This window comes from Nycticebus coucang, chromosome 7 (genome assembly GCF_027406575.1).
Source record: "Nycticebus coucang isolate mNycCou1 chromosome 7, mNycCou1.pri, whole genome shotgun sequence".
NCBI classification, from domain to species: Eukaryota; Metazoa; Chordata; class Mammalia; order Primates; family Lorisidae; genus Nycticebus; species Nycticebus coucang.
Genome location: NC_069786.1, coordinates 135,337,441 through 135,362,352, shown reverse-complemented (window position 1 = coordinate 135,362,352; position 24,912 = coordinate 135,337,441). Strand labels below are relative to the sequence as shown.

The 24,912-nt window shown below is 51.2% G+C and overlaps 1 protein-coding gene across 3 annotated transcripts in view; it reads left to right on the top strand.

Annotated features, from left to right (window-relative positions):
* The window catches only part of HDAC4 (histone deacetylase 4), a 319,199-nt gene that overhangs the window by 217,005 nt on the left and 77,282 nt on the right, over positions 1–24,912 (top strand). For all 3 annotated transcript variants that reach the window (XM_053597110.1, XM_053597111.1, XM_053597109.1), the window contains exons 6-7: positions 11,379–11,499; positions 16,307–16,428. In XM_053597110.1, the coding sequence (XP_053453085.1) occupies positions 11,379–11,499; positions 16,307–16,428 (243 nt within the window). The remainder of the gene's footprint in view (positions 1–11,378; positions 11,500–16,306; positions 16,429–24,912) is intronic.

Here is a 24,912-nt window from a genome sequence, read left to right as displayed (position 1 = left end):
GTCTGCTCCAGCTGCGGCACACGCACTGCTTTCCCGGCACGCACACTCCTCGCGCTCCGCCCGCACCAGCCTTTGCCCCACCGGTGGTCATTCTTCCCTGCATATCTGAGCTCTCATCTGTGATGCTCCTTCAATATCACTTTAATGCAGGTCTGATGCTGATTTTTGTCTAAGATGTGATTTTACATTCATTTTTGAAGGTTATTTTTACTGAATAGAGAATTCTGGGTTTGTATTTTCTTCCAGCACTTTGAAGATACCATTTCATTATCTTCCAACTTCCATCGGTAATCTCCAGAAATTAGCTCTCAGCCCTATTGTTCCTTCTGTGGAGATGATCTTTTTTTCTCAGACCACTTTTAAGATTTTCTCTGTCTTTGGTTTGTGGGGTTTTGTTCTAAAGTGTTTGTGCTTTCCTTTATTTTCATTTATTCTGCTTGTGATCCATTGTGCTTATATCTGTTTCTTCAACTTTTATGAATTCTCGGAGCTGCTCATTCTTACCCTTCATCTTAGCCAATTGCTTTTGTCCTGGTCTTTCCAGCTGTGCCTCTGTGCAGACCTTCAGCTCCACTCGTGCGTCTGTGAGGACCTTCAGCTCCACCCGTGCATCTCTGTGGGCCTTCAGCTCCACCCGTGTGTCTGTGAGGGCCTTCAGCTCCACCCGTGCGTCTGTGAGGGCCTTCAGCTCCACCCGTGCGTCTGTGAGGGCCTTCAGCTCCACCCGTGCGTCTATGAGGGCCTTCAGCTCCCCCTGTGCATCTGTAGGGCCTTCAGCTCCACCCGTGCGTCTGTGAGGGCCTTCAGCTCCACCCGTGCGTCTGTGAGGGCCTTCAGCTCCACCCGTGCGTCTCTGCGGGCCTTCAGCTCCACCCGTGCGTCTGTGAGGGCCTTCAGCTCCCACTGTGCATCTGTGAGGGCCTTCAGCTCCCCCGTGCATCTGTGAGGGCCTTCAGCTCCACCCGTGCATCTGTGAGGGCCTTCAGCTCCACCCGTGCGTCTGTGAGGGCCTTCAGCTCCACCCGTGCGTCTCTGCGGGCCTTCAGCTCCACCCGTGCGTCTGTGAGGGCCTTCAGCTCCCACTGTGCATCTGTGAGGGCCTTCAGCTCCACCCGTGCATCTGTGAGGGCCTTCAGCTCCACCCGTGCGTCTGTGAGGGCCTTCAGCTCCACCCGTGCGTCTGTGAGGGCCTTCAGCTCCACTCGTGCGTCTGTGCGGGCCTTCAGCTCCACCCGTGTGTCTGTGAGGGCCTTCAGCTCCACCCGTGCGTCTGTGAGGGCCTTCAGCTCCCACTGTGCATCTGTGAGGGCCTTCAGCTCCCCCTGTGCATCTGTGAGGGCCTTCAGCTCCACCCGTGCATCTGTGAGGGCCTTCAAATCCACCCGTGTATCTGTGAGGGCCTTCAGCTCCACCCGTGCGTCTCTGCGGGCCTTCAGCTCCACCCGTGCGTCTGTGAGGGCCTTCAGCTCCCACTGTGCATCTGTGAGGGCCTTCAGCTCCACTCGTGCGTCTGTGCGGGCCTTCAGCTCCACCCGTGCGTCTGTGAGGGCCTTCAGCTCTACCCGTGTGTCTGTGAGGGCCTTCAGCTCCACCCGTGCGTCTGTGCGGGCCTTCAGCTCCCACTGTGCGTCTGTGAGGGCCTTCAGCTCCCTCTGTCCATCTGTGTGGGCCTTCAGCTCCCCCTGTGCGTCTGTGTGGGCCTTCACCCCACCTGTGCGTCTCTGCAGGCCCTGGGCTCCCCCTGTGCCTCTATGAGGGCCTTCAGCTCCCTCTGTGTTACGTCACTTCTCATTGCCTTCTGGCTTTCTCACATTCTCTGTGTGTGTGTTCCTTTTGTTTTTTCTTTCTTGGTCACGAGGTATTTTCTCCTAATCTGTCATCCACTTCATTAATTTACACTTTGCCTGAAAAAAATCAGCTTTTAAGTTCATCTGTTGAATCATAAATTTGATTTTCAGCTCTAAAATTTTCATTAGGCTCTTTTCTAGTCTCCCACAGAATTCTCAATCTTGTTTTTCTCTGCATGTAATAGAGTTACTTTAGCGCCTATGACTGATAACGCTATTATCTGGGCCTTTGGCTAGGCCTTTCCTATCTATTCTTTCTCTTGATTTCTTTTGGTCAAATGTGTTTCTCCTATATGCCTGGAGGTTTGGGGTTGTGCCAGGCTATGTGTATAAAAGAGCCTTAGAGGTGCCCTGGTTCTGGGATGGTGATATATTCTTTTAGGATGGATTTTCTTTTGTTTCTCATAGTTTACTAGAGACATTAAAACTTTTTTATCATCTTAACCCAATTATATTGTAAGCTGATTGAGAGTTGGGTTTCAGGCCTTCTGAGCACATCCTTACTCATAATGTAGCCTTTTGGGGTCTTGCAAAAGGCCTGTGAGGTTTACTGGGGTCCTTTGCTGTTTCCTAGTGAAAACAGCTTTGGTGGTCCTGACCCTGCCAACCACCTCTTCTCCGATCCACAGCGTCCATGGAGCAGAGGCTGCCTGGGTGGGGCACAGCCCTGCGGCTCTGCTCCTTGGCTGTGGCCCTGTCCCCCAGGCTGCGTAGCTGTCCATCTTCACACAGACCTGCTGACCTTCCCAGTGAGTGTAATCTAATTACCTGGTTAGAAGTGCCTGGAGCAGAAGTTCTTAGAGTTGTGTGTCTGAGAGCACAGCACGCTCCAGTCTGCAGTTCTCCTCACACCCTCGGCTCTCCTTCCCCTTGTTCACATTCTACCTTGTGTCCACGGGAAGGTGTGTCTTTAGGGTAGGGTTGGGGTTTGCCTTTTTGTAATTTTTGGATTACAAAATTGACATTTTGTCTTTAATTAATCCTCATTAAATTTGAAGTATTTCCAAATAAGACTTGATTATTTGTTTTTGAAATCTCTGTGTTCTGAAAGGAATTAAGTAACTACCAAGTAAATTCCGTTTGTAAGTTTATTTTGAACATAATGTTATTATACCAAACTAATTCTAAATTAGAACTGGGAAATAATCTAATCTGTACTATTATGCCTATGTTATTGTATACATTTTATAAACATTTGCTGTTTCAAAAGAGATACAATATTATTTTTCCTAAGAGTATGTAGCTAATGTATTCCCTCTATTTTTAATTTATTTCTCTGTTTAACTATTTGTGAGTTCATAGTATTTGTCTGTACACATAAAACTAATACTTTTCAATTATCAATTATTATAGCATAATTGTAATATTGCACTTTAATAATTACACTTTAAATTTTTTTACTTTGATAGAGTTTCAAGGAAGAAAGCATATGGGGAGAGTTTTTACTACATGTTTGGTATAAATTTTGTACCACTTTTTGAAAGTAAATGCTGACTCTGAATAATGTCCCCAGTGCCTGTCACTGATGAGGTAAAATGATGCCTACGGAGAGGCCAGGACGGGCAGCAGACAGCACTGAGGGGAGCGTCCCAGACGTGGTTGGACCTGTACACCCTGGGGCTTTGCATACTGATTTGGGCCTTCTGTACTGGACTAATGTGTCATTTGTGGCTCTCAAATCGCCCCTTGGCTGCTCCCAGCGTGCTATCCAGGTTGGGAGTTATGAGTTGGGTGGCTCTTCTGGCCCCATGTGCTGGGATCTGATTATCCCAGAAGCCGATCACCTATTGGGTGTGGCCTACTTTGGTGGGGGCTGCTTTGTCCTGTAGGAAGTTACTCCCCTTCTGCACTTGCTGTGGGCGTCAGTGCCAGGGCAGGGCCTGCCCAGCCCCAGCCCCAACCCTCCCCCTGTTCTGCGGTTTGCTTGTACTTCACTATGTGTCCTACTTATTTTTCTTTGGAGTAGGGAAAATAGTTGTTTATCAAAGAATTGAAGGTTGAATTTTAAATATCAGCTAGTTGACTTGTACCATGGCTGGCCAACAAGTAACAGTTTTCAGATTGCTGAAAGCAGCTTAGTCTAAATTACTTCCTCATAGTTTACCAGCCTCTTCCAATGAAAATATCATTTTAAGGCTCACAGAATATAAAAAGATTTGACTTTAGAAAACAGTTTGGAATTATTTACAAGTCAAAAACAATCTCCACCGTCCGTGCTTAGCATCGTCCACCCTTAGCTGGAATGCTGGAATGTTCTTTGCTGCTCTCCAGCCTCGTTGCAGGCTGCAGCCCTGGTGGTTTTCACTGTGTGGATTTGGGTGGTCAGGTTTTATTATTAATAATAAGCTGTGTACAGTTGGGTATTTGGCAAGCGTGTGTAGGCTTTGCTGCCCTCAGAGTGTGGTCTTGTGGTGGGAAGGCAAGGCTGGCCAGTCACGGTGGTGGACGCCATGCAGGGGCTCTTATGTAAGCGGGCCCCAGGGGGCCACACCTTCCCGTGAAGGAGAGTCTTGTTGTGCCGCCTTAAGGAGCATTTGTGGGGCAAATGCAAATGACACGGAGCATGTCCAGATTTCAAGCATTTGAAAACACAGTATAAGCATCTGCTGTCTAGTTTCTTGGATTTTAAAAATGACTTTCTTATTGATTATTTAATAAAAAGTTTTGTTACACTAAGAAACTTTTATAGCATTTTTAAATTTAAATAATTATTCACTTTTATTTATTGCTATCAAATAATGCTATTAATGTGAGAAAATACTGACTTCTTAGAATCTATGCCAGTTTCTATCACATTTAGCATGCACACGCCATCTTCAATCAAGTTTTTTATATTAACTACATTTGGGAATCTAAGATACACTGTCCTTTAACATAAATTCAAAGGAAAAGATTCCAGAGAGGGCCAGTCCTGCCCTCTGAGTGGAATGAATACAACTGGTTTATTTTTCACTGTTATTTACAGGCACAACCCTGTTGGGAATAAAGTGCAGTCACTTGAGGAAACTCCTTCACTTTGTTCAAAAATGACGCAAAAGGTTGGCATTTAAAGATTGAAAACCTGATCTTGAAAGTAATTATTTGCCCCGTTTGTGAGTCATGCCTTCCTTAGAGGCAAGTGGGGGCTGGATAAAAAGGAGTAATCTCAGGCAGAAGCCAAACAGAAAAATCTATAGCAGGTGTTTTATCCAGATTTGAAAAGTTCACGGCACTGCTCAGCCTGCAAGGTCCGTGGCTGGTGCCAGGTGGGGAGGACTCAGCCGGGGCCCCTGTCCGTCTGGTCCGCTCCCCCCATGCTCAGCCTGCAAGGTCCGTGGCTGGTGCCAGGTGGGGAGGACTCAGCCCGGGGCCTCCTGTCCGTCTGGTCCGCTCCCCCCATGCTCAGCCTGCAAGGTCCATGGCTGGTGCCAGGTGGGGAGGACTCAGCCCGGGGCCTCCTGTCCGTCTGGTCCGCTCCCCCCATGCTCAGCCTGCAAGGTCCGTGGCTGGTGCCAGGTGGGGAGGACTCAGCCGTGGCCCCCTGTCGGTCTGGTCCGCTCCCCCCATGCTCAGCCTGCAAGGTCCGTGGCTGGTGCCAGGTGGGGAGGACTCAGCCCGGGACCCCCTGTCCGTCTGGTCCGCTCCCCCCATGCTCAGCCTGCAAGGTCCGTGGCTGGTGCCAGGTGGGGAGGACTCAGCCATGGCCCCCTGTCGGTCTGGTCCGCTCCCCCCATGCTCAGCCTGCAAGGTCCGTGGCTGGTGCCAGGTGGGGAGGACTCAGCCATGGCCCCCTGTCGGTCTGGTCCGCTCCCCCCATGCTCAGCCTGCAAGGTCTGTGGCTGGTGCCAGGTGGGGAGGACTCAGCCGTGGCCCCTGTCCGTCTGGTCCGCTCCCCCCATGCTCAGCCTGCGAGGTCCGTGGCTGGTGCCAGGTGGGGAGGGCTCAGCCGTGGCCCCCTGTCGGTCTGGTCCGCTCCCCCCATGCTCAGCCTGCGAGGTCCGTGGCTGGTGCCAGGTGGGGAGGACTCAGCCGTGGCCCCTGTCCGTCTGGTCCGCTCCCCCATGCTCAGCCTGCGAGGTCCGTGGCTGGTGCCAGGTGGGGAGGACTCAGCCGTGGCCCCTGTCCGTCTGGTCCGCTCCCCCCATGCTCAGCCTGCAAGGTCTGTGGCTGGTGCCAGGTGGGGAGGACTCAGCCGTGGCCCCCTGTCGGTCTGGTCCGCTCCCCCCATGCTCAGCCTGCGAGGTCCGTGGCTGGTGCCAGGTGGGGAGGGCTCAGCCGTGGCCCCTGTCCGTCTGGCCCGCTCCCCCCATGTGTGCTTTCCTTTGTCCCTCTTCCCTGCTCAGCTTCTCCCCATCTGAGGGGCTTTCTCCCTGCTCTCACTCTCGCGCTCTCTCCTCCCCCTGCTCACATCCCTCCTCCAACCCCCATATGTGAAGAATGCTTTCTTTTTTATTCACTTCTTCATCCCATTCTCACTAGGGGGTTTATAAAAATCTTTCAGGTGGGTAATTGATAATGTGGGCTAAGTAACAAAAAAGTAAAATTTAGGGAAGTTTGCTTTCTATTTATGTTTTGATTCTAGAAGCTTCATTTAAGTGGAGAAATCTGCAGACAGATGAGTAGTATATAACCAGGAGTAGATGAACAGGGATTAGTATGTAACCAGAAGTTGGGGAACAGGGATCAGTATATAACCAGAAGCAGGGGAACAGGGATCAGTATATAACCAGAAGTTGGGGGACAGGGATCAGTATATAACCAGAAGTGGGGGAACAGGGATCAGTATATAACCAGAAGTGGGGGAACAGGGATCTGTATGTAACCAGAAGTAGAAGAACCAGGATGAATAAATATATAACCAGAAGCAGGGAACAGGATGGGAATCAGAATCAACCTTTTTCGTTTTGAGTTCTCTCCTAATAAAGTCCAAAGAACAAAAGAAGATTCCTTTGTGCTTAAGAAGATACACAGCATTGCTTGCATTCCTGGTCACTGCTGGCTGGGCCTATACTGAGGTCCCAGAACTTCGGTCGCACCTACTGTCCCCTGCACAGAGGGAGCCAGAGAATCGCTGGTTGGGTGTCCCAGCTGATGGTGGCCGTGGGGGAGCCATCCAGGACTTGTGACCATGTCCCCACTTGGTACTGGGTAGTGTTGCCAAAGTGGGGAGAGGATATGGCTCACAGGGACTCCACAAGTGTGGGGGTCTGCTGGCTGGCTGTGTTCCTGGAGGACCTGCATTCTCCTGTAAAGGGAATGTGGATCTGTGGCAATAGCTGTCATCTTTCTGGAACTTACTTGTTTGAAGAGGCAAAGGTACTTAGCACCGTTTTGGTTTGCTGAGAAATCTTGAGGGACATCCCCAGTCTGTACTCTGAGAGCTCTTCTGCCTGCCCTGCTTTGGGTTGGCGTCATCACCCCCGCCACCACATCATGCCTGTGACTGCTCCCCTGCCCTGTTAACAGTCCTGGGCAGTGCCACTAAAAGGAAAACCTTCATCAGCATAGAAATCAAACTACTCCTTTCCCTTTTCTTTTTGTCAGTGGAGTTAAGCATGTTTAAATATGTGCATTACTGTGAAAGTTTTGATACCAAATTCTTTAGGGTCCATTATTTCACCTACAGCAAACAGTTGACAGCATCCTCTCTGATTCACCTGTATGAGTTCAGCTTGCTTGGCTTATGGGTGTTGCTAGGAGAGTTTCACTTGTTTCCATCCATGCAGATTTTACATTTCTAGATTTTTATGTATCTCAAAATTTTCATAATGACCCACATGAAGAACTCATCCTAGAAAAAGTGCTACATACTTCATTGAATGTCACTGTAGTCACCTTCCAAGTGCTCCCCTAGGGAAGCTGTGCCCTGACACTAGCCTGTAGTCCTTCAAGGCAATTTTATGACTTTCTCTGGAGTGGCCATCAGAGCTGTTGTCGGGTTTCCCTGGATGCCTGAATGTCATCCAAATGTCTATGTCAATGTTTCCTTTATCTTTGGGTAAAGAAAAAGTTACTGGGGGCCAGATCCAGTAAGTAGGGAGTGTGTTCCAACACAGGTATTTGTTTACTGGATGAAAACTCCGTCACAGACAGTGCTGTGTGAGCCGGTGCGTTGTCATGATGCAGGAGCCAGGAGTTGTTGGCCAAGATTTTCAGCTAAGATTTTCCTTTTCTCTATTGATGTTTATGAATTCTTGCAATATTTTCATCTGTTCTACTCATTACTGGCCAGCCTGACTGCTCTTCATCGGTGACACTCTCTCTCCCATCAGAACAATGTCTAAGCCATTTGTACACTGCCATTTTCTTCATGGCATTATCCCCATAAACTTGGACTAACACGTTCCTGGTTTCACTTCCACTCTTGTTAAGTTTAATAAGAAATTTAATGTTTGTTTGTTGCTCTAATTAAAGCTCTGACATTCTTTTGACAGTGTACAAAAACACACAATAATGAGCATCACTCGGCAAAACACAGCCATGTGTCGACGTGAGCACAGCGTGACACTGTCGCACCACAGCAATGAGACTTTGCCACGCTGTTCGTACAGTCCTGCCAATGAGAGCTCTTGGTGGTGTGTTCACAGACTTAATTGTCAGGCCGTGTGCTTATTGGCAAATTTCTTTCTACTTTCTTCTGTGTCCTTTGCTGACCTGTCTGCCTCACCAGCCCACGTTTCCCTTTGTTACTAGGGTAATGGCACTTTGAAAATTTTTAAGGTTAACCCTTTTATTGGTGTGTATCTGGGGTCACCTTTGTCAAAGCAGCTAGCTTGTTGGCAGGCTTTCAGGAGCACCACAACTGGGTTTGGGAGTATGAGGACCAGGCCACACCCTCCCGTAGTCTGTGTCCTTCTGACAAGTGAGGCTAAGCATGTGTCTGAGTGACACTCAGGTCCAAGGCTGGGCGCTTGGAAATGGAGTTGCGATGCATTTGGTCACCACTTCCTGTCCCCCGGCTCCCTGCAGTCACAGCTTAACAAGGTGCAGACTGTCCTTAACAGCAAGAGCTCAAGGACCTCATGAACTTCTTTATCAGTGAGGTTGTTTTCCAAGACCGGAGAGAGCCCTGAGACCAAGCCTGATGCGTCATGAGGGGCCCTCTGGAACGCCTGGCCTCTCTCCGCATTTCCCTGGCTGGCTGACTCCGGTCTCCCCAGCCCTGGTGGACCATTTCCAAGAGCGTGCTACTGCCTGACTCTCATCCACATACCAAAGTCTTACTTGGCGTAACTGCAGTAGGGTTCTGCCCTACTGTGCTCAGAAGCACATGTGACCAAGCAGATGTCCCATTCATGAGTGCCAGCGGATGCATTTGGGATGTAATAAAGGTTGCAGGGGAAAGATAAATTTCTCTAGTGATATTAACAATTTATTAAGCAATTTGTCAAAAAATCCGTAGAACCTCATACACTAAAATCCATTTCAGGCACATTAGAGTGAATCATGAAAAAATAACATTAGCAAATAACTAAATGAATGAAAACTTCAGAACAATGATAAAATAAAAGTGATTATTAAGCCAATGTGGATGGTTTTTCAATGAATTGCAAAGCTTCAAAGTAATGGGGGAAAAACAAAGGAAAACTAGAATAGACTTCACAAAAAGAAGCATTTGACTATCAGAATACCCAATTTTTTTTTTTTTTTTTGTGGTTTTTGGCCAGGGCTGGGTTTGAACCTGCCACCTCCGGCATATGGGACCAGCGCCCTACTCACTGAGCCACAGGTGCCGCCCCAGAATACCCAATTTTTTAAAGGAACCAGGAGACTGAGGTGATTGCACGCACAGAACAGTTAAGAGCTGAGTTCTGGGGATCTGGCGAGACCTGAACTGAAGTGCCCTCAGCTGAGCCTCCCCTGACCACTCCGTGTCCTCCGCGAGAACCCCCGCTTGCCGTCTGAGTGTGGCCTGAGCGTGGCTGGGCTGTCACAGAGTAGTAAGAGGAGCCGCTCTAGACTCTAATGGGTCAAACGTAAAACACAGACCCACAGCACTGCCGCCAGGACTACGCCCATTGCAGAGGCTCCTAGGGAAAAACCACGGACATAAAGTACATGGCAAAGAGCGTGACAGCGCGTGCCCAGGAGCTCGGCGGCACCGCGGGCGGCCCACAGGCGGCATCTGGGCTAGTGGTGACCCCGGGTTCTAGAAGGCAGGCATGCACCTCTGGTGCCCGGGACAAGGCGGTCAAGGTAGAGATGTTTTGGGAAGCAGTTAGCACGATGTTCTGAGGGTGATGTGAGAGCGTGTGTTGATGCAGGCACTTCCCCAGTCTCCGTAAATAAGCATGGTAATCTCAGCACAGTCACTGATGCTGACCCGTAAACACTTGGTGGGGCTTCCAGCAGCAACAAATGCCTCGTGTCACCATGCTTCTCACACCTCCTGGAGTGTTTTTTGGACCTGTAACAATAATGTTTGAATACTAAGCCATCTGAGGGAAAAACGCCTCAGGTACCCTAAGCAGAAGGGCGGGGCCTCAGGTACCCTAAGCAGAAAGGTGGGGCCTCAGGTACCCTAAGCAGAAAGGTGGGGCCTCAGGTACCCTAAGCAGAAGGGCAGGGCCTCAGGTACCCTAAGCAGAAGGGCGGGGCCTCAGGTACCCTAAGCAGAAGGGCGGGGCCTCAGGTACCCTAAGCAGAAGGGCGGGGCCTCAGGTACCCTAAGCAGAAGGGCGGGGCCTCAGGTACCCTAAGCAGAAAGGCGGGGCCTCAGGTACCCTAAGCAGAAGGGCGGGGCCTCAGGTACCCTAAGCAGAAGGGCGGGGCCTCAGGTACCCTAAGCAGAAGGGCGGGGCCTCAGGTACCCTAAGCAGAAGGGCGGGGCCTCAGGTACCCTAAGCAGAAGGATGGGCATAGCAGTGCCACGTGGCCTGGTCACAGGTGGAGAATAGCTCTGGGGCCCGCAGGGCACAGTTGGACACAGTTTTTTGTTGTTTTGTTTTTGTCTATTTCTCAAATTTGCCAGTTTGCTTTAACAAGGCTTTGAAAAAGTCAGCACCACAAGAAAGCCACAAAGCTTGCACTGTCAGCTTTAGTCCAACCTGGTGAAACGTACTTTATTAGAAGTACTTTCTGGCACTGTGAGCAGACCTGGCCATTGCTTTGCATAGGTCTGGAAAGGACCCTGCTCGTGAGGGTCCTTGTCCCTGTCACCGTGGGCCCTGTGTGTGATGCTTCCATTTGCACAAAACTCCTAGATCCTGCTGCCTTGCAGGACCAAAAACCACTGCCCTGCCTAGTTCAGAATGTTCTTTTATGTAGGAATTTTAAAACTTCCCTCGGAAGTGGGTTTTGTGTTAGCTAATGATAAGTCTTTCTAATGACTAAATCTGCATGTTGAATAGAATGCAATTATGTGAAGATCTTGATGGGAATAAGCCCTCTTATTAAAACCCTCCTGTCCCTTTCCATTTTTTGAGGAAGCGTTTGCAGGGCGTGGAGTCCTGAAGGAGACCCATGGCCTTCTTCCCTCTGTGGCCTAGTCTCAGCTCTACTGCTCCGGAGCAAAGCTACACAATGCCCACCACTGTGCTTTTCGCCTCACAGGTGCTGTGGCCAGTACAGAAGTAAAGATGAAGTTACAAGAGTTTGTCCTCAATAAAAAGAAGGCTCTAGCCCACCGGAACCTGAACACCTGCATCTCCAGCGACCCTCGCTACTGGTATGGGTAAGTAGGAGTAGGGGACTTTTAGAGTACCGTGTGATCTGGTGGTAGGTTTAAGTGGACCCAGCTGTTTGCTGTCCACAGGCATGGTGGCCATCTGCATGGGGATGGGCCCATCTTCAGATGAAATGAGATGCATCTGGAGCTGGAGCCTGTCATGATTTGTGGCTTTTTGAGCTATTTTTCAGCCATAACAGGAGCGACTTAAACTGGAGCTAGTGGTGTAAACCACCTGTGCAGACTAAAAGTGACTCTGCCCAGTGCTGCCTTGATTCTTAGGCAAGTTGATAAGCACCTGTGGTATTTATATCATTTTCCTCCTAAGAACCCCACCAGAGCCTGCATAATCACAGGCCACAAAAGAGCCTTGTTTGTGCTAAGAACTGAGGAAAGCCAACATGCCGATGCAAAAAAAAGCCCTCCAAGGCCGGGGCAGAGCAGTGAGTTGTGTGGCTGTCAACAGACATTGGCTTTGAAACATGGTTTTCTGCTGCTCTCAAGGGCCATTTTGTTACTAGGAAAAACACATGGGGTAGTTTTCGTAAATCAAAAAGTAGTCAGTAATTTCATTGGGTAAAAATTGAGCTATCCTAGAGCCTGAAAATGGACAACTATTTGTACTAAAACACCAACAAATTCCCTTGAAATGGTGCCATTTATTTTAATAGGTGACATCGGTCAGCATAACACAGCCTCTAAGGCATTTTTACAACCAGGCTGTTCACCTGCCTCTTCTGCCCTGTGTGTCCCAAGTGCACTTCAGCTGGGCTTACACAGAAACGCTCTGTGACTGTGTAACTCAGCTGGTGATGCGGAACTGTACAAGGGCTGGGGAGGCAGCAGTGGCCCTAGTGACCTGAGTGTGGAGTTTGTGAGGAATGCTGGTGGCCAGCCACACTTTAGGCCCCACTTTGTCCTGGCTGGACACTGTCAGCCACTGGACTTATGGAAAATCTCTGCTGTCCCACTGTTTGGAGTGGTAGGGGTGATGCTGGGTAGGAGACAGAGGACAGGAGTGTGGATATGGTTCAGATGGTGACTCCAGGCTCAAGCTGGAGAGAGCAGGAAGAGAAGCTGGGGCAGGGGAGGCTACAAGCCAGGAGTAGCTCAGGAGTTCAAGACCAGCCTGAGCTAGAATGAGACCCCATCTCTAAAATATAGCCGGGTGTTATGGTGGCTATTTTTGGCACCTGTAGTCCCAGCTACTCCGGAGGCTGAGGCAAGAGAATTACTTGAGCCCAAGAGTTTGAGGTTGCTGTGAGCCATGATGCCACAGCTCTCTACTGAGGGCGACAAAGTAAGAGTCTGTCTCTCAAAAAAACAAAGAAAGGAGACCAAGTCTCCATATGGAAAGGACTGAACTGGAACCCAGTGTCACACCATACTTGGCGGTTTGCTTGGATGTCAAGACAGAAGTATAAAAGCTAAACCCAAAAACTTCTATAAGAAAATATAGGAGAAAGTTTCCATAACCTTCAGGGAGGTAGTTTTCAAAGATTTCTTAGTTCACCAAAATCATCATCTGTAACCCTCAAACTGGAAACATTAGACTTCTTTTTTTTTTTTTTTTTTTTTTTTGAGACAGAGTCTCTCATTGTCGCCCTGGGTAGAGTGCTGTGGCGTCACAGCTCACTACATCCTCATACTCTTGGGCTCTAGCTATCCTCTTGTCTCAGCCTCCCAAGTAGCTGGAACTACAAGTGCCCGCCACAATGCCCGCCTGTTTTTAGAGGCAGGTTTTTGCTCTTGCTCAGGCTGGTCTCCAACCTGTGAGCTCAGGCAGTCCACTCACCTCAGCCTCCTATAGTGCTGGGATTACAGGTGTGGGCCACTGTACCCAGCCCAAACTGAAAAATTTCTGCTTTTGAAAATCTCCTTTAAGAAAATAAAAAGTCAAGCCACAGACTAGAGGAATTACAGTCACCCCTGGTATCCTCAAGATTGGTTCTAGGACCCCCACGTATACTAAAGTTTGTGCAACTCAGGTTTAGTGAAAAACAACTTGTGTATAAATGGACCCTTGCTCCTCAGAACTACTGTCCAAGGGTCAACTGTCCTCATAATGTGTGTATCTGATAAGCTACTTATGTCCAAAATATATATAAAGTTCCTGCAGCTCAGTCATGAAAAGACAGGAGGGCCACTGGGAGAAAAATATGTGCAAAGGTCGTGAACAAGCACTTCACAAAATAAGGGATGCAAAGTAAGGTTGGACAGCACTTGTCATCAGGGCAGGAGGTCAAAGCCACCACGAGCAGCCGTCCACTCCACACCTGCTGGTGGCCCAACCTAAATAGGCCAGGTGTGGGTGTGGGGCCTGGACTGGGCCGCCATGTGTTACCTGTGGGAATTTGAATGGCATGGCTGCTTTGGGAAACAGTTTGGCAGTGTTTTGGTGAGGTTTTGGTGAGACTATCAGCCTATATACAGTGCTCCTTCTGGGTACTTAATAAGACAGGTGAAAGCTTCCACACTAGGATCTGTACTCGTGGGGTCATGGCCACAGAGACGGGAGACAGCCCAAGTGCCGGTCAACAGGTGCACGCTTGAACAGATGGGTCCCTCCAGCTCTGGAGTACTACTGAGCGGAGCGCGGATGGCCTGCTGACTCCTCTTGAGGTTTGTCTCAGACACTCTGTGCGTGAGTGTGACCAAGAGACCAGACAGAGCTCCCCAGTGACCGACGGCACCAGTGTGCAGTTTTGGGGGAGAGGAGAGCTGTCCGGGCTCTGAGGCCAGGGGTGGGCAGAGGGGCGTGCGGGGAAAGGAAGGGGTGTCACTTTTGCTGCCTTTCTGGCCCCTACTTCACCGAGAGCACAGCACAGCCTTGGCCCTGCGAGTGGTATGACAGGCTGGCCAGTGGCCACATGCTCCCTAGCTGTGGCCTTTTTGTGGCATCTGGAAGGGACAGTGCACGGTGTGCTAGAATGTGCGTGGGGCAGGTACCCTGTGGCAGCCCAGGGTATAGGAAGCTCCTGTGAGAAATACTTTGGCAATAAGGGAGTGAGGAAGGGATTTAACATCATTGTCTCTCGTTAGTGAGAAGCACCAGAGCACGGAAGCATGTGCATCATTGGTGAGGAGTCTCCACACCTGTGGCGTAGGCAACCACAGGCTCACTTCTATAAATGGCCTCGGGGAAGTTAGCTGGGGCTCTACTCTTGCTCCGCTTCTTGCTCGGAGGACACCTGATCGGCACTCCCCTACTAAGGCTGCTGCTGAGAGTCTGCTGCTGAGATGCTCCTACTAATATTGACTGTGACTTCTAAGTCTGAGACCTGAACGAGACCTACCCCAAGTAAGCTGGCACAGCAGCCCACGTCCAGACCTGGGCAGGTGCCTCCTGCTCTGCTTGTGTTATGGTTTGATAAGAAAATGAGGATTGCAATACTGACAGCCTCTTGAGAGATCAAAACAGAAAGTCTGTTAGATCTTAAACAAATGTGGCTTTTCCAACTTCTAGCTTAATGATGAAGAAGTTCTACTATTAAGTAGAAAAACAGTATTTGCTACTATTTTTTTTATTTAAACTGTCATATTCAAATTATTATTTGTGTAATTCTTTTAACTCGCTTGATACACATGAAGGTCATTCTGTTTTTTATGAAAGAAAAAATGAGCACACAAATGGCCCTGAATTGTAGCTTGATGAAGAGTTTCAGAACGAGCAAGAGCAGTTCTGAGTTCCCGTAGACTGCGATCCGACCACGTCGCCTGGGAGAGAAGCCTCATGCGCAGACCTTTCCTGAGATTGTGAGAGGACTGGCTCTGGGGTTTGTCCTGAGCTTGTCCCAGCAGAACCACAGGGACAAAGACGTGGTCCTGGGAGGAGGCATCAGCATTGTCCCCACCCTGGCTGGGAGGCAGACTCAGGCAGAAAACGGGAGAAAGGATGTTCTTATCCTGGGGACGGAGGTCGGGTCCCAGAGCTCTCTGAGGCTCTGCTGTGACTTGTGAGCGTCCTCTGTGTCCTGTCAGCTCCCGGGCGTGTGCTGGAGAACGCCCGCTCCCAACTCACATGCAAATACCTAGTCCAGCTCGTCCCCAATAAGTAACTTGGCAATTTACTAGTTTGTTTCTAGTCAGCTAACTACAGAGTGCATGGTTCAAAAACGCACAGAATTTGTTACCCTGAGGAGGTTATTTTGAGGGAAGCCCAGCTGGCAGTGCCACCAGGTGGCCTTGCTGAAGGTGAGCCTAAGTGGTAGCCAGCACCCTGCTGTCCCCAGGCCCAGCTTCTCCGGCATGTCCTCCCGGCACCACTCGTGTCTGGCACGTGTGGATTTGGTTGGAGTCACAGCTGTTGACAGGAGCTACAGCTCATGGTCAGCTCCCTGGGCAGAGGGTGTTGCTGTCAGTCTGTTCCTCCTCGGGAAAGGGACGTGACCAAAGTGACTTTGTTCTGGCAAAGGCATTGGTGAAGACAAGTGTCGTCTTCTGAAGAGAAGTCCCACGGGCTCTCCATCAGGGTGGCAGAGAGCACTGGACACAGCCAGCGTTCACTCTCAGAATGTTCCCCAACCTGTGAACACACAGCCCCCATGTGTTCCTGTGCCCCTCCTCGGCCTGTGTGTGTGGCCAGTGCTGACCCTGGTGGTCAGAGAACAGACCAGGCAGAGGAATGGGCTGGCTGGAGAACAGGCCGCCAGGCACAAGGCCTGCAATGCTACAAGGAGGGGCCTGCTCGCTTAGCCCAGCGGGAGGCTGGCAGTCGAGGTGGGGCTGGGCTTCCCACGTGCACTGTGTGGGGCTTCATGGACCCGGCAATGGTCCACGCAAACTAGACCGTCTTATCTTTACCTTTTCCCAGGAAAACGCAGCACAGCTCCCTGGACCAGAGTTCTCCACCCCAGAGCGGGGTGTCGGCCTCCTACAACCACCCTGTGCTGGGAATGTACGATGCCAAAGACGACTTCCCTCTTAGGAAGACAGGTCAGTGCCAAGACCATCGTGGCCCAGGAACCGCATGGCACCTTCCACGCCACTCACGCGGGGGGTTGCCTGTAGGATTCGAAGCACTGTGTTGGCTTCTCTCGTGAGAGCACCGTTTTGAGCAGAAATCCCTGAGCATTCTCTTTATGATCAAAAGAAATGAGACTCGTGTGTACTCCTACTTTTCCAAACTGATTTTTAAAGCAGGTAAACATTGGTTTTCTTTAGGTGACATGTGACACCTTGTCGCCAGGCTGGTCCACCTGAGTGGGGAAGCTCTGTGAGGAATGCTGGGGGCTGCTGCCATCCTAAAGATAGGAGCCTGGGGCAGACATTGGCAGGGTCCCTCCAGGGGCAGGGCTGCCCCTGCTAGATGTCTGGTGTTGCACCAGGGCTAACTCATATTTGAGAGCTGGGAGGCATCTGGTTGGGCCTGAGTGAGACTTGACTAATATTTGAGCTATTCAGGGCAGCCTGTTGGGCCTGCAGTCTCATGGTTCACGGCCATAGGAGGACAGTGACGTCCCCGTGCAGGGGGCCAGATCAGGACAGCAGTGTCCCTGGTGCTAGAACCCCAAAGTTATTGAAAGTGATGTTAAGCAGGGATGTCAACCTGTGGCCTGCAGGCCACACACAGGACTTTTTTTTGCTGATCTGTGGTGTCAGATATCCTGAAAAATATTCAGAGACCTTTCTTTTTTTAAACTAATCAGTTTTCGCTTGCCCTTGTGTATTTAATGTGTGGCCAAGACAACACTGACTCTTCACAAGAGCAGAAAAATGGTTGGACGGTCAGCACATTGGCAAAGCCAGAGGGACAAGGATCCTACCATGGTCGAGTTATCATTCTCACCCTTTATCGGTGAATGTGCAGCCCTGCCCTTCCCTGGTCAGCTGGCCTGAGCCTGTGGTTCCTGCCCATCAGTCTGCAGAGAAGGTCTTGGGGTCTCTCCCAGAGAGGTCAGCAGGGAGAGCTGGCTCAGGTGTCAGCAATCCTCCCAGAAAGGTCATCGGTCTGCAGAGAATGCATTGGAGTCTCACCCAGAGAGCTCAGCAGGGAGAGCTGCCTCAGGTGTCAGCAATCCTCCCAGAAGGGTGTGCTCATTAATAGGAGACTCTGTGGCCAGTTCTCACAGATTGCCCTCCAGGTCCCCTTTCTAATCATATTTAGTCAACACCACAGTCCTCAGAGTGTCAGTCCTGTGCTGGGAGACAGACCCGGGGGACACCGAGTCAAGGAGGTACCCACCTTGAGGGACCTTGGCTGGAGAGTGGCTCAAAGTAGGGAGTAAGGGTGGGTGTGCACTCGGCCCGAGACAGCCCGGCTGGTCAGTGCTCGCCCCGTTGGTAGTTCTGTGTGTCCTGCCACAGACTCCGTGCATTCCCCTGGCCTCAGTTTTCTCATCAGTAAAATGGTTCTAACCCACCCACAGCCTCAGGGCTTCTGGGTATTTGGTAGAAGGACCACAGTTATGTGGCCAGGAGCAGAGTTTCCTCTGGTCCTGAGTGTGATGACCATGGTAGCAGGCCCCTAGAGCAGTGGACACAGGTGGTGGCAGGCGAGGGCACAGAGTGCCTTCTTGAAATGCTGCACTTGATTTCCCCCCCACCCCCAAGCTCCCAGGAAAGGACAGTGCACATCTGCCCCAGCTGGCCCCCAGCAGCTGTCCTGCAACTCCATGCACCCTCCACTATCGATAAAACAGCAGGGCTGGGGTGGTCCGAGAGGTGCTTACCCTGCTTCCTCCCCGACTCCCAAATAGCTCCAGACTACCTCATAATCAGCTCCTGTACTAAGAAACTCGGCATGAGTGTGTTGGTAGCAAGGGCTCCTGGGAGACTGGCAGGATGAGAGTGTGCACTCTGCCCAGGCCCTGTCCTGCTGCTGTCCACTGAAGCCACGTGGCCTGAGATCGGTACCCTTGTAGGCAGGGCCCCGCTGATCTCACAGTTGCTGTGGCTGTTGTCCTGTGCCCACACATCACCTCTGAGAAGCAGTCCCCAGCCTTCCATTTGGCTTCTGACCTACCATACAGCCCCGGCCTCTAGGAGAACAGGAGAGAAGATTCTTCCTGTGTAGGGAAGTGCTATTGAGGACACACCGTGTTCCAGAAGAACTTAATTAATGCTTGATCGCAGTGTCCATTCTTTTAAAAAGGTATTACTAGCACATTAATCATATTGATAATATAAATATTTCAGAGAAATCTTTAAAATCACTTAAGAGAATCTTGTGTAGTCACCACCTTGATACATTTACTTTCAAACACCTGATGTCACTAAAGCAAGTCCACCTGTGCACTTGTACAAGCATGGTAATGTGAAGGACTAATCAAATGAAACGTTAGTTGCGACGTACCGTGAATGAATGATGATCTTCAGTAATTGTGATGCACGTGTAAGCATTGCATGATTTTTGACATCACACTAGTTGACTCTGACCTCGCATGCAGTTTACCCGTCTCTGACCCTTTAAAGGACACTCGGGTGAGACGTGATCATGTGACATGCTCGGCCACTCTCCTGCTGGTCTCCTCATCACACCAGATGCTGGTGGATGTACCTGTACCACCTCAAGTGTCTCATTTCCCTTATAAAAAACATGTAGCAACTTCTGAGCTTTTACAAATTCAGGGAGTTAAGACTTCCCTGGCCTGTGTGGCCAGCCCAGCAGCCAGAGCTCACACCCAGCTCCTTTACTCACCACCCTGTGAATTAGGGGAGTTCTTGAGCTTCTTGTGCCTGAGTTACGATGTCTGTAAAACAGCCCTCTCTCCTGCAGACTTTATGAGAAATCAATGTGCTAATGTATGCAAATCTCTTAGAGAAGGACCAGATCAAGGTCCGTTCCTGCTCTCATCTCCTAAGCTGTTAGCACCTTCCTGATCCCATCTCCACCCAGTGACCTGTTCCAGACTTAGCATCTCCCAGAGCCTCCCCTCGAGGCTCCCAGGTGAGTCAGCAGGCAGAACCACTCAGCTCCACATGGAGATAAGCACCATCATTCACAGTGTAGAGTTTGGCCCTTCCCAGCCTCAGGCTCACCTTCACTGCCTGCGCCCCACCTCCCAGGAGCTCAGGTCTAGACAGAGCCTCCAAATCTACCCTCCAGAGTCAAACTCCTCAACTCAAAGCCCAGCTCTGCCTTCCTGTTGGAGGCCCTGCTCCTTTCCTGGGGGTTGACCACAAGGGTGTCTCCACTGAAGGAGCCCCTGCCTCCCACCAGAACCCAGCATGGGCCTCGGGTGAGGATGCCTGGTCCTGTCTCACTGCTCCTGGGTGGCCCCCAGGCCTACCCTGCCTTGGGTTTATGAAGACTCTGCAGAGGTGCTAAACGTGTGTTTTTAAATATACCCATGAGAGAGGAGATGTTCCAGGAAGTTGTCTGGGTCCCTGGCACAGCAGCCCCAACTGGATCAAATGGCTTATCAAGAAATGTCATTTCAGCAATATGTGGGAGGCCACATTCATGCAGACAAAGAAAGGGTTCTTCCAGTTACAGAAGCAAAGTTTTGTGAGTTCGATTATATTCAGGGGTTTCGTTTTTCTCCAGTAGCATCTTTATCTTGGCTTCTTAAAGATATTAGTTGCCATCTGTCTTTTTATAATGACTCCTCCTCAGTTTCCCTTTTTTTTTTTTTTTTTGTGGTTTTTGGCCGGGGCTGGGTTTGAACCCGCCACCTCCAGCATATGGGACCGGCGCCCTACTCCTTGAGCCACAGGCGTCGCCCCTCAGTTTCCCTTTTATGTGACTTCTCAGTGAGGACAGAGGCGGAGACAGGACAGTGGCTGCCATCTGGCCAGCACAGGCTTCTCCCATTCACTGCAGCTTCTTGGACCCCAGCACTGGGAATTGCGTGCCCATGTGGAACCCCCTGTTCAGGACCCTGAAAGGCCCCTCGAGCACATGGTCCTGACAGTGAATACTGATTGTCATTGTGGTGGGTTGGTGGCTTGGGCCATCATCCTGACGTGGATTCTACAGGGCAGGCTGGTGGTGTGAGCCATGGCTCTGATGTGGATTATACAGGGTAGGCTGGTGGTGTGGACCATGGCACTGACGTGGATTGTATAGGGCAAGCTGGTGGCATGGACCATCACACCGACATGGATTGTACGGGGTAGGCTGGTGGCATGGGCCATAGCACTGATGTGGATTGTACAGGGTAGGCTGAGGGCACAGGTTGTGGCACTGACTTGGATTATACAGGATAGGCTGGTGGCATGGGCCGTGGCTCTGACGTGGATTGTACGGGGCAAGCTGGTGGCATGGGCCATGGCTCTGACGTGGAATGTATGGGGCAGGCTGGTGGCGTGGGCCATGGCTCTGACGTGGATTATATGGGGGCAGGCTGGTGGCACACTAATGTGGGTCATACCTGCCGTTTATTTGAAGGAAGCAAAATCCCACTGCTGACACTCAGGGAGAAGTGGGTAACATGAGCATGTTCCAGAATTGTGAGCCTGGCCCCTGGGGCCCAACTCCCACAGCTGGTTGTGAACAGGGAGTAGGCCAAGCTGGCCCTAGGGACTGCTGGCCCCTGCACTAACCTGAGCGATCAGCCATGTATGCTGAGCCCCCGGACTTGCTTCTGCGGCCAAGCCTCCATTGCTCTAGCTCTGCCCTTCTATGATGGCACTTCTTGATATCAGTCATCAAGGCCACAGCTGCCCATAGAAAACAGCCCCTAGTAACCTAGATATGTAGTATGTAAGTCACCTTCTACTGAGGGGAAGCTTCCCATGTGTTTAGTGAGGCAGGACGTACGTAGGCCCTGCGGCTTGCCTGGTCCTCGCTGCCTGCTGGCTGTCCATTTGCCAGGCTGTACTGTGAGGGCAGGAGTGCTATTGCCATCATAGGACAGTCCAGGAAGGACTAGCTCCATCACTGCCGCAGTGGAGACAGCAGGAGTTGGAGGAGTAAGTTGAGGTCAGGATCACATAGAGTAGGAGGGGAAGGAAGGGGGAGGCCGGGTCCCTGTGGAGAGCCCCTGCAGGCAGCCCCCTCACACCACCTCCAGTGAGGCTGGGAGACAGAGGCAGCTGGTGCTGATGCTCCTCCTGGTGCATCCTGTCCATGTTCTGCTAGGGGTATCCATCAGGTGGACACACAGCCCATGCTGTCTTTCAAAGGAGTGTGGGTTATGACCAATCACTCTTCTTTCCAAATTCAGCCTGAAAACATGCAGTGATATGCTCAGTGATTGTTCCCAAGGTGCTGCAAGACCTCAGTGGATAGATCTACCACGTGGAGAGTGGCGAGTCTTTACACAACACATCCTATGGCCCAGGCCCTGACCTGCTGGGCTGGGCGTGCACTGGGCTGAGATTCTCAGTAGCCGCCAACCTGGCAGGGAGGAAAATGAAGTGAGCCAAGGCCGACATCAGGACGGCCCCATGGGGCCAGGCCAGAGAAGGGTGGAGGTCAAGGCCAGGCTATGTCTGCCCTTGTCTGCATTAAAGCAGCCTGAGGCCTTGTCTGTGGTCTTTCCAGAACCCCTAACCCCAGTGCTCTGGTTTCTGGGCACGAGGTTCCCATTCTGTAGCCGTATCTCAGTACCACACCACCCTACAAGGTGCCTCCAGACAGACAGCCGGGCCAGCAGCCCAAGAGCCCGGGCTGGGTTCTCTTTAATCAGTCAAGCCCCAACACTCGTAAGCCCCTGCGGCTCTCTAAGCACAGCAAACTGAACAGTAGTACACATGGTTAGTACACGTGGTCACTCTGTGCCTGTGTGCAGAGTATCTCCATATGGTGAACTTTGACCATGGAGCTTTTCACGTTCAGCCCTGCAGTTTGGGAAGTGGCTCTCTTGTGCCTACTCCCACCCCCAAGCCCACTGCCTTGCTTTCTCTGTAAGTCTCACTCCACGTGGAAATCGCCAGAGAGATGGGTGGGAACAGGCAGAAATGGACAGTGCTCACACTCCCTGCAGTTTTGCTAACGATGTTTTATGCCTGTTAGGTGCAGTGTAGTGTGGCCAGCGTCCCTTTAGCTGGTGCTTGGGGCCAAGGGCGGTGGGATTTGTTCTTTCCTGAGCTGCCTCTGAGCACACGAGGATGGAGGCGTCTCTGTAGTGCCCGCACAGCCCACTCAGCTGAGCTCCCCACCACCACACAGGCGCCTCCAGAGCAGGCTGTGCTGCACTGGGTCCTCCATCAGCTGTGTGTTTCTAAGAAATTGTGTTCAGAATGTTTTTTAAAAGTCTCTGTTCTTTCCCAAAGAAACCTAGAAGAGGTGGTCTGCATGGTCTCTGTCCTTCTGTCTTTGACATCAAACTTGAACTCTTTCCAACATGAATAGCCCTCAAAGAGATTTGAACTCATCTTCTCCAATGTGCATTTTCCCACTATTCAGTAGTAAAATTGTGCTGAGATTGGTGACAGCTGAAATACTATAGGCCGGAGTGAGTAGGAGCCAGGGTGTGGGGAGGACACTGCCTGCAGGCATCACTTGGACGATGCTCACAGCAAATTAAACAACCTGCAGTGACTCTGAGGACGTGTGCATGGCGTGTGTTGGGGGCTCTGCGTGCTGGTAAATCTCTGCTGGTTCCCGCTGGGGAACAGTTTGGGCACAGAAGTCACTTCCTGTAGGGTTTACAGGTCATGGTTTTACCCTCAACGTGGCTGTTGCAGACTCTGAAGCTGTCCCCAGGTCCCGTCCTTGTCTCCAGAGCTCTGATGTAGTCAAGGGCCACCCGGTGGGGCTTCCTTTTTCAGTCAGAAGAGGATGTCTTGAATGATTGCTGGTGATTTACTCCACTCCATTTGTTCTCTTCTCTCCTGGAGTTTTCATTAATTTGATGGGGGACCTTTTCACTTCCATTTTTCATCTTTTTATCCTTTCCTTATTCCTTTTGAAAACTATAAGTGTTTCCCTCAATCCTTTCACCACTTTTATTCTTGTGCCTGTGGCTTTATGCTCTCAATAATTTCCTGCACTGTCACTTCAGGACTTCGGGGAAGGGCGGGGTAAGTGGTGCTCCTTCTCTCTGGCTTCGTTGTGTGTCGCTTGCTGTGGCTGTGTCCTCAGCGTCCTTTGTTGCTGAAATGGTGGGTCCTTTCCTCTTCGGCTGCCACGCTTGGCATCAGACCAGCAAAGCAGCATGGCCTGGAGAGGCCATCCGCCACACTTGCGCCAGGTGCCGTATGTCTCTCTGTAAACCAGCCATCCAACAGCTAAATCATCCCAGCTCCAAAGTGGTTTTATGCCACAACTAACTCTCGGGTGACAGCAAAGCCATTCATGAAATGGGTGTAGGGTGCTTGAGTTGGGGGACAGTTGGCCTGTATCTCAGTTGCAATTGCTTCCTATTGAAGGATGGAGCAGGAGCTGGGGACTGTGAAGGAGTTTAAGGTTGAGACTGGCATGTTTTATCTGCCTAAATTTGTAATTTACCTGATTACCTGTAAGGAGAAACACCCCCTGCACCCCTCCCCCCCCCCCCCCCCCCGCTGCCTGTTCTCCGTGAGGAGCAGACATTGCTCTGAGAAGAGTCGGTGCCCTCCCTGCCTCTGCAGTCCCTCGCTGGCCAGGTGCCACCCCTCCCCAGGCCTCTTTCCTGGTCTTTGCTGGCACCCATGGAACCCTGGGGCGGGTGCAGCACAGCTGCAGGCATCTCCGCCTGGGGGGCTGAATGAGTTTTGATGCAGCTGTGTGCAGAGGAGCCTGTGAACCCCGTGGAGGGCCAGGTGCAGACTCACCTGGGTCCTGAGCCCAGCTGGCCACAGTGGGGCTGTTGGGGTTTCAGGCAGCATGCAGGCTTTAGAAACATGAGAAAAGCTAGCATGGTAGGCCACTGTGTCTTCCCTCTGGAGCTTAAGGCTCTAAGCTTGAGATATGCAAGGACTGACATGATCATAGAACAGGCTTTTCCAGTTGACAATGAGGGAGGCAGGAAGTCACAGCCTTGTGAACTCCACTCCGAGCCCAGGCAGGGAGAGGCTCTGAGCTCCCTGGGGCTTCTCTGTCCTCCCTAGGTCTCCTCCAGGGCTCCAAGGGCCAGGCCCCAGCAGCCCCCTCCACGCCGAGTCCCTGCTGCTCAGTCCTCAGTCTATAGTTACCATCCAGGGGCTCTGCTTTGGTGGGTAGATTCCGTGGGCAGAAGGGACAAATGGAGAGTCCTGGCCTCTTGCTCTGCTGTGTGGCTCCAGTTGTCCTGCGGGTATAGCCAGCTCCTGAGGGCTCCACTTGGTATAATGCTCTGATGCCCCTACCTGGAAATTGCTAATCAAGTATAAACATGGGGCCAGCCCAATTTCCATTTTGCTTTGAGTCCTGCCTCCTTGCAGGAGGACTTACAGGTGTTCAGTGTGGGAAGGAAAGGAGAGAGTAAGCAGATGAAAGGAGGAATAATCTCTGGTACAGGATGGTTGCTGTGAGAAGGACACAGCCATGGGGCTGTGGTCATGGTTGGCGGTGGGGTGTGGTGCAGGGTCAGGGAAGCCTGGGGAGGAGTGTGGGGCAGAGGCCTGCACAGC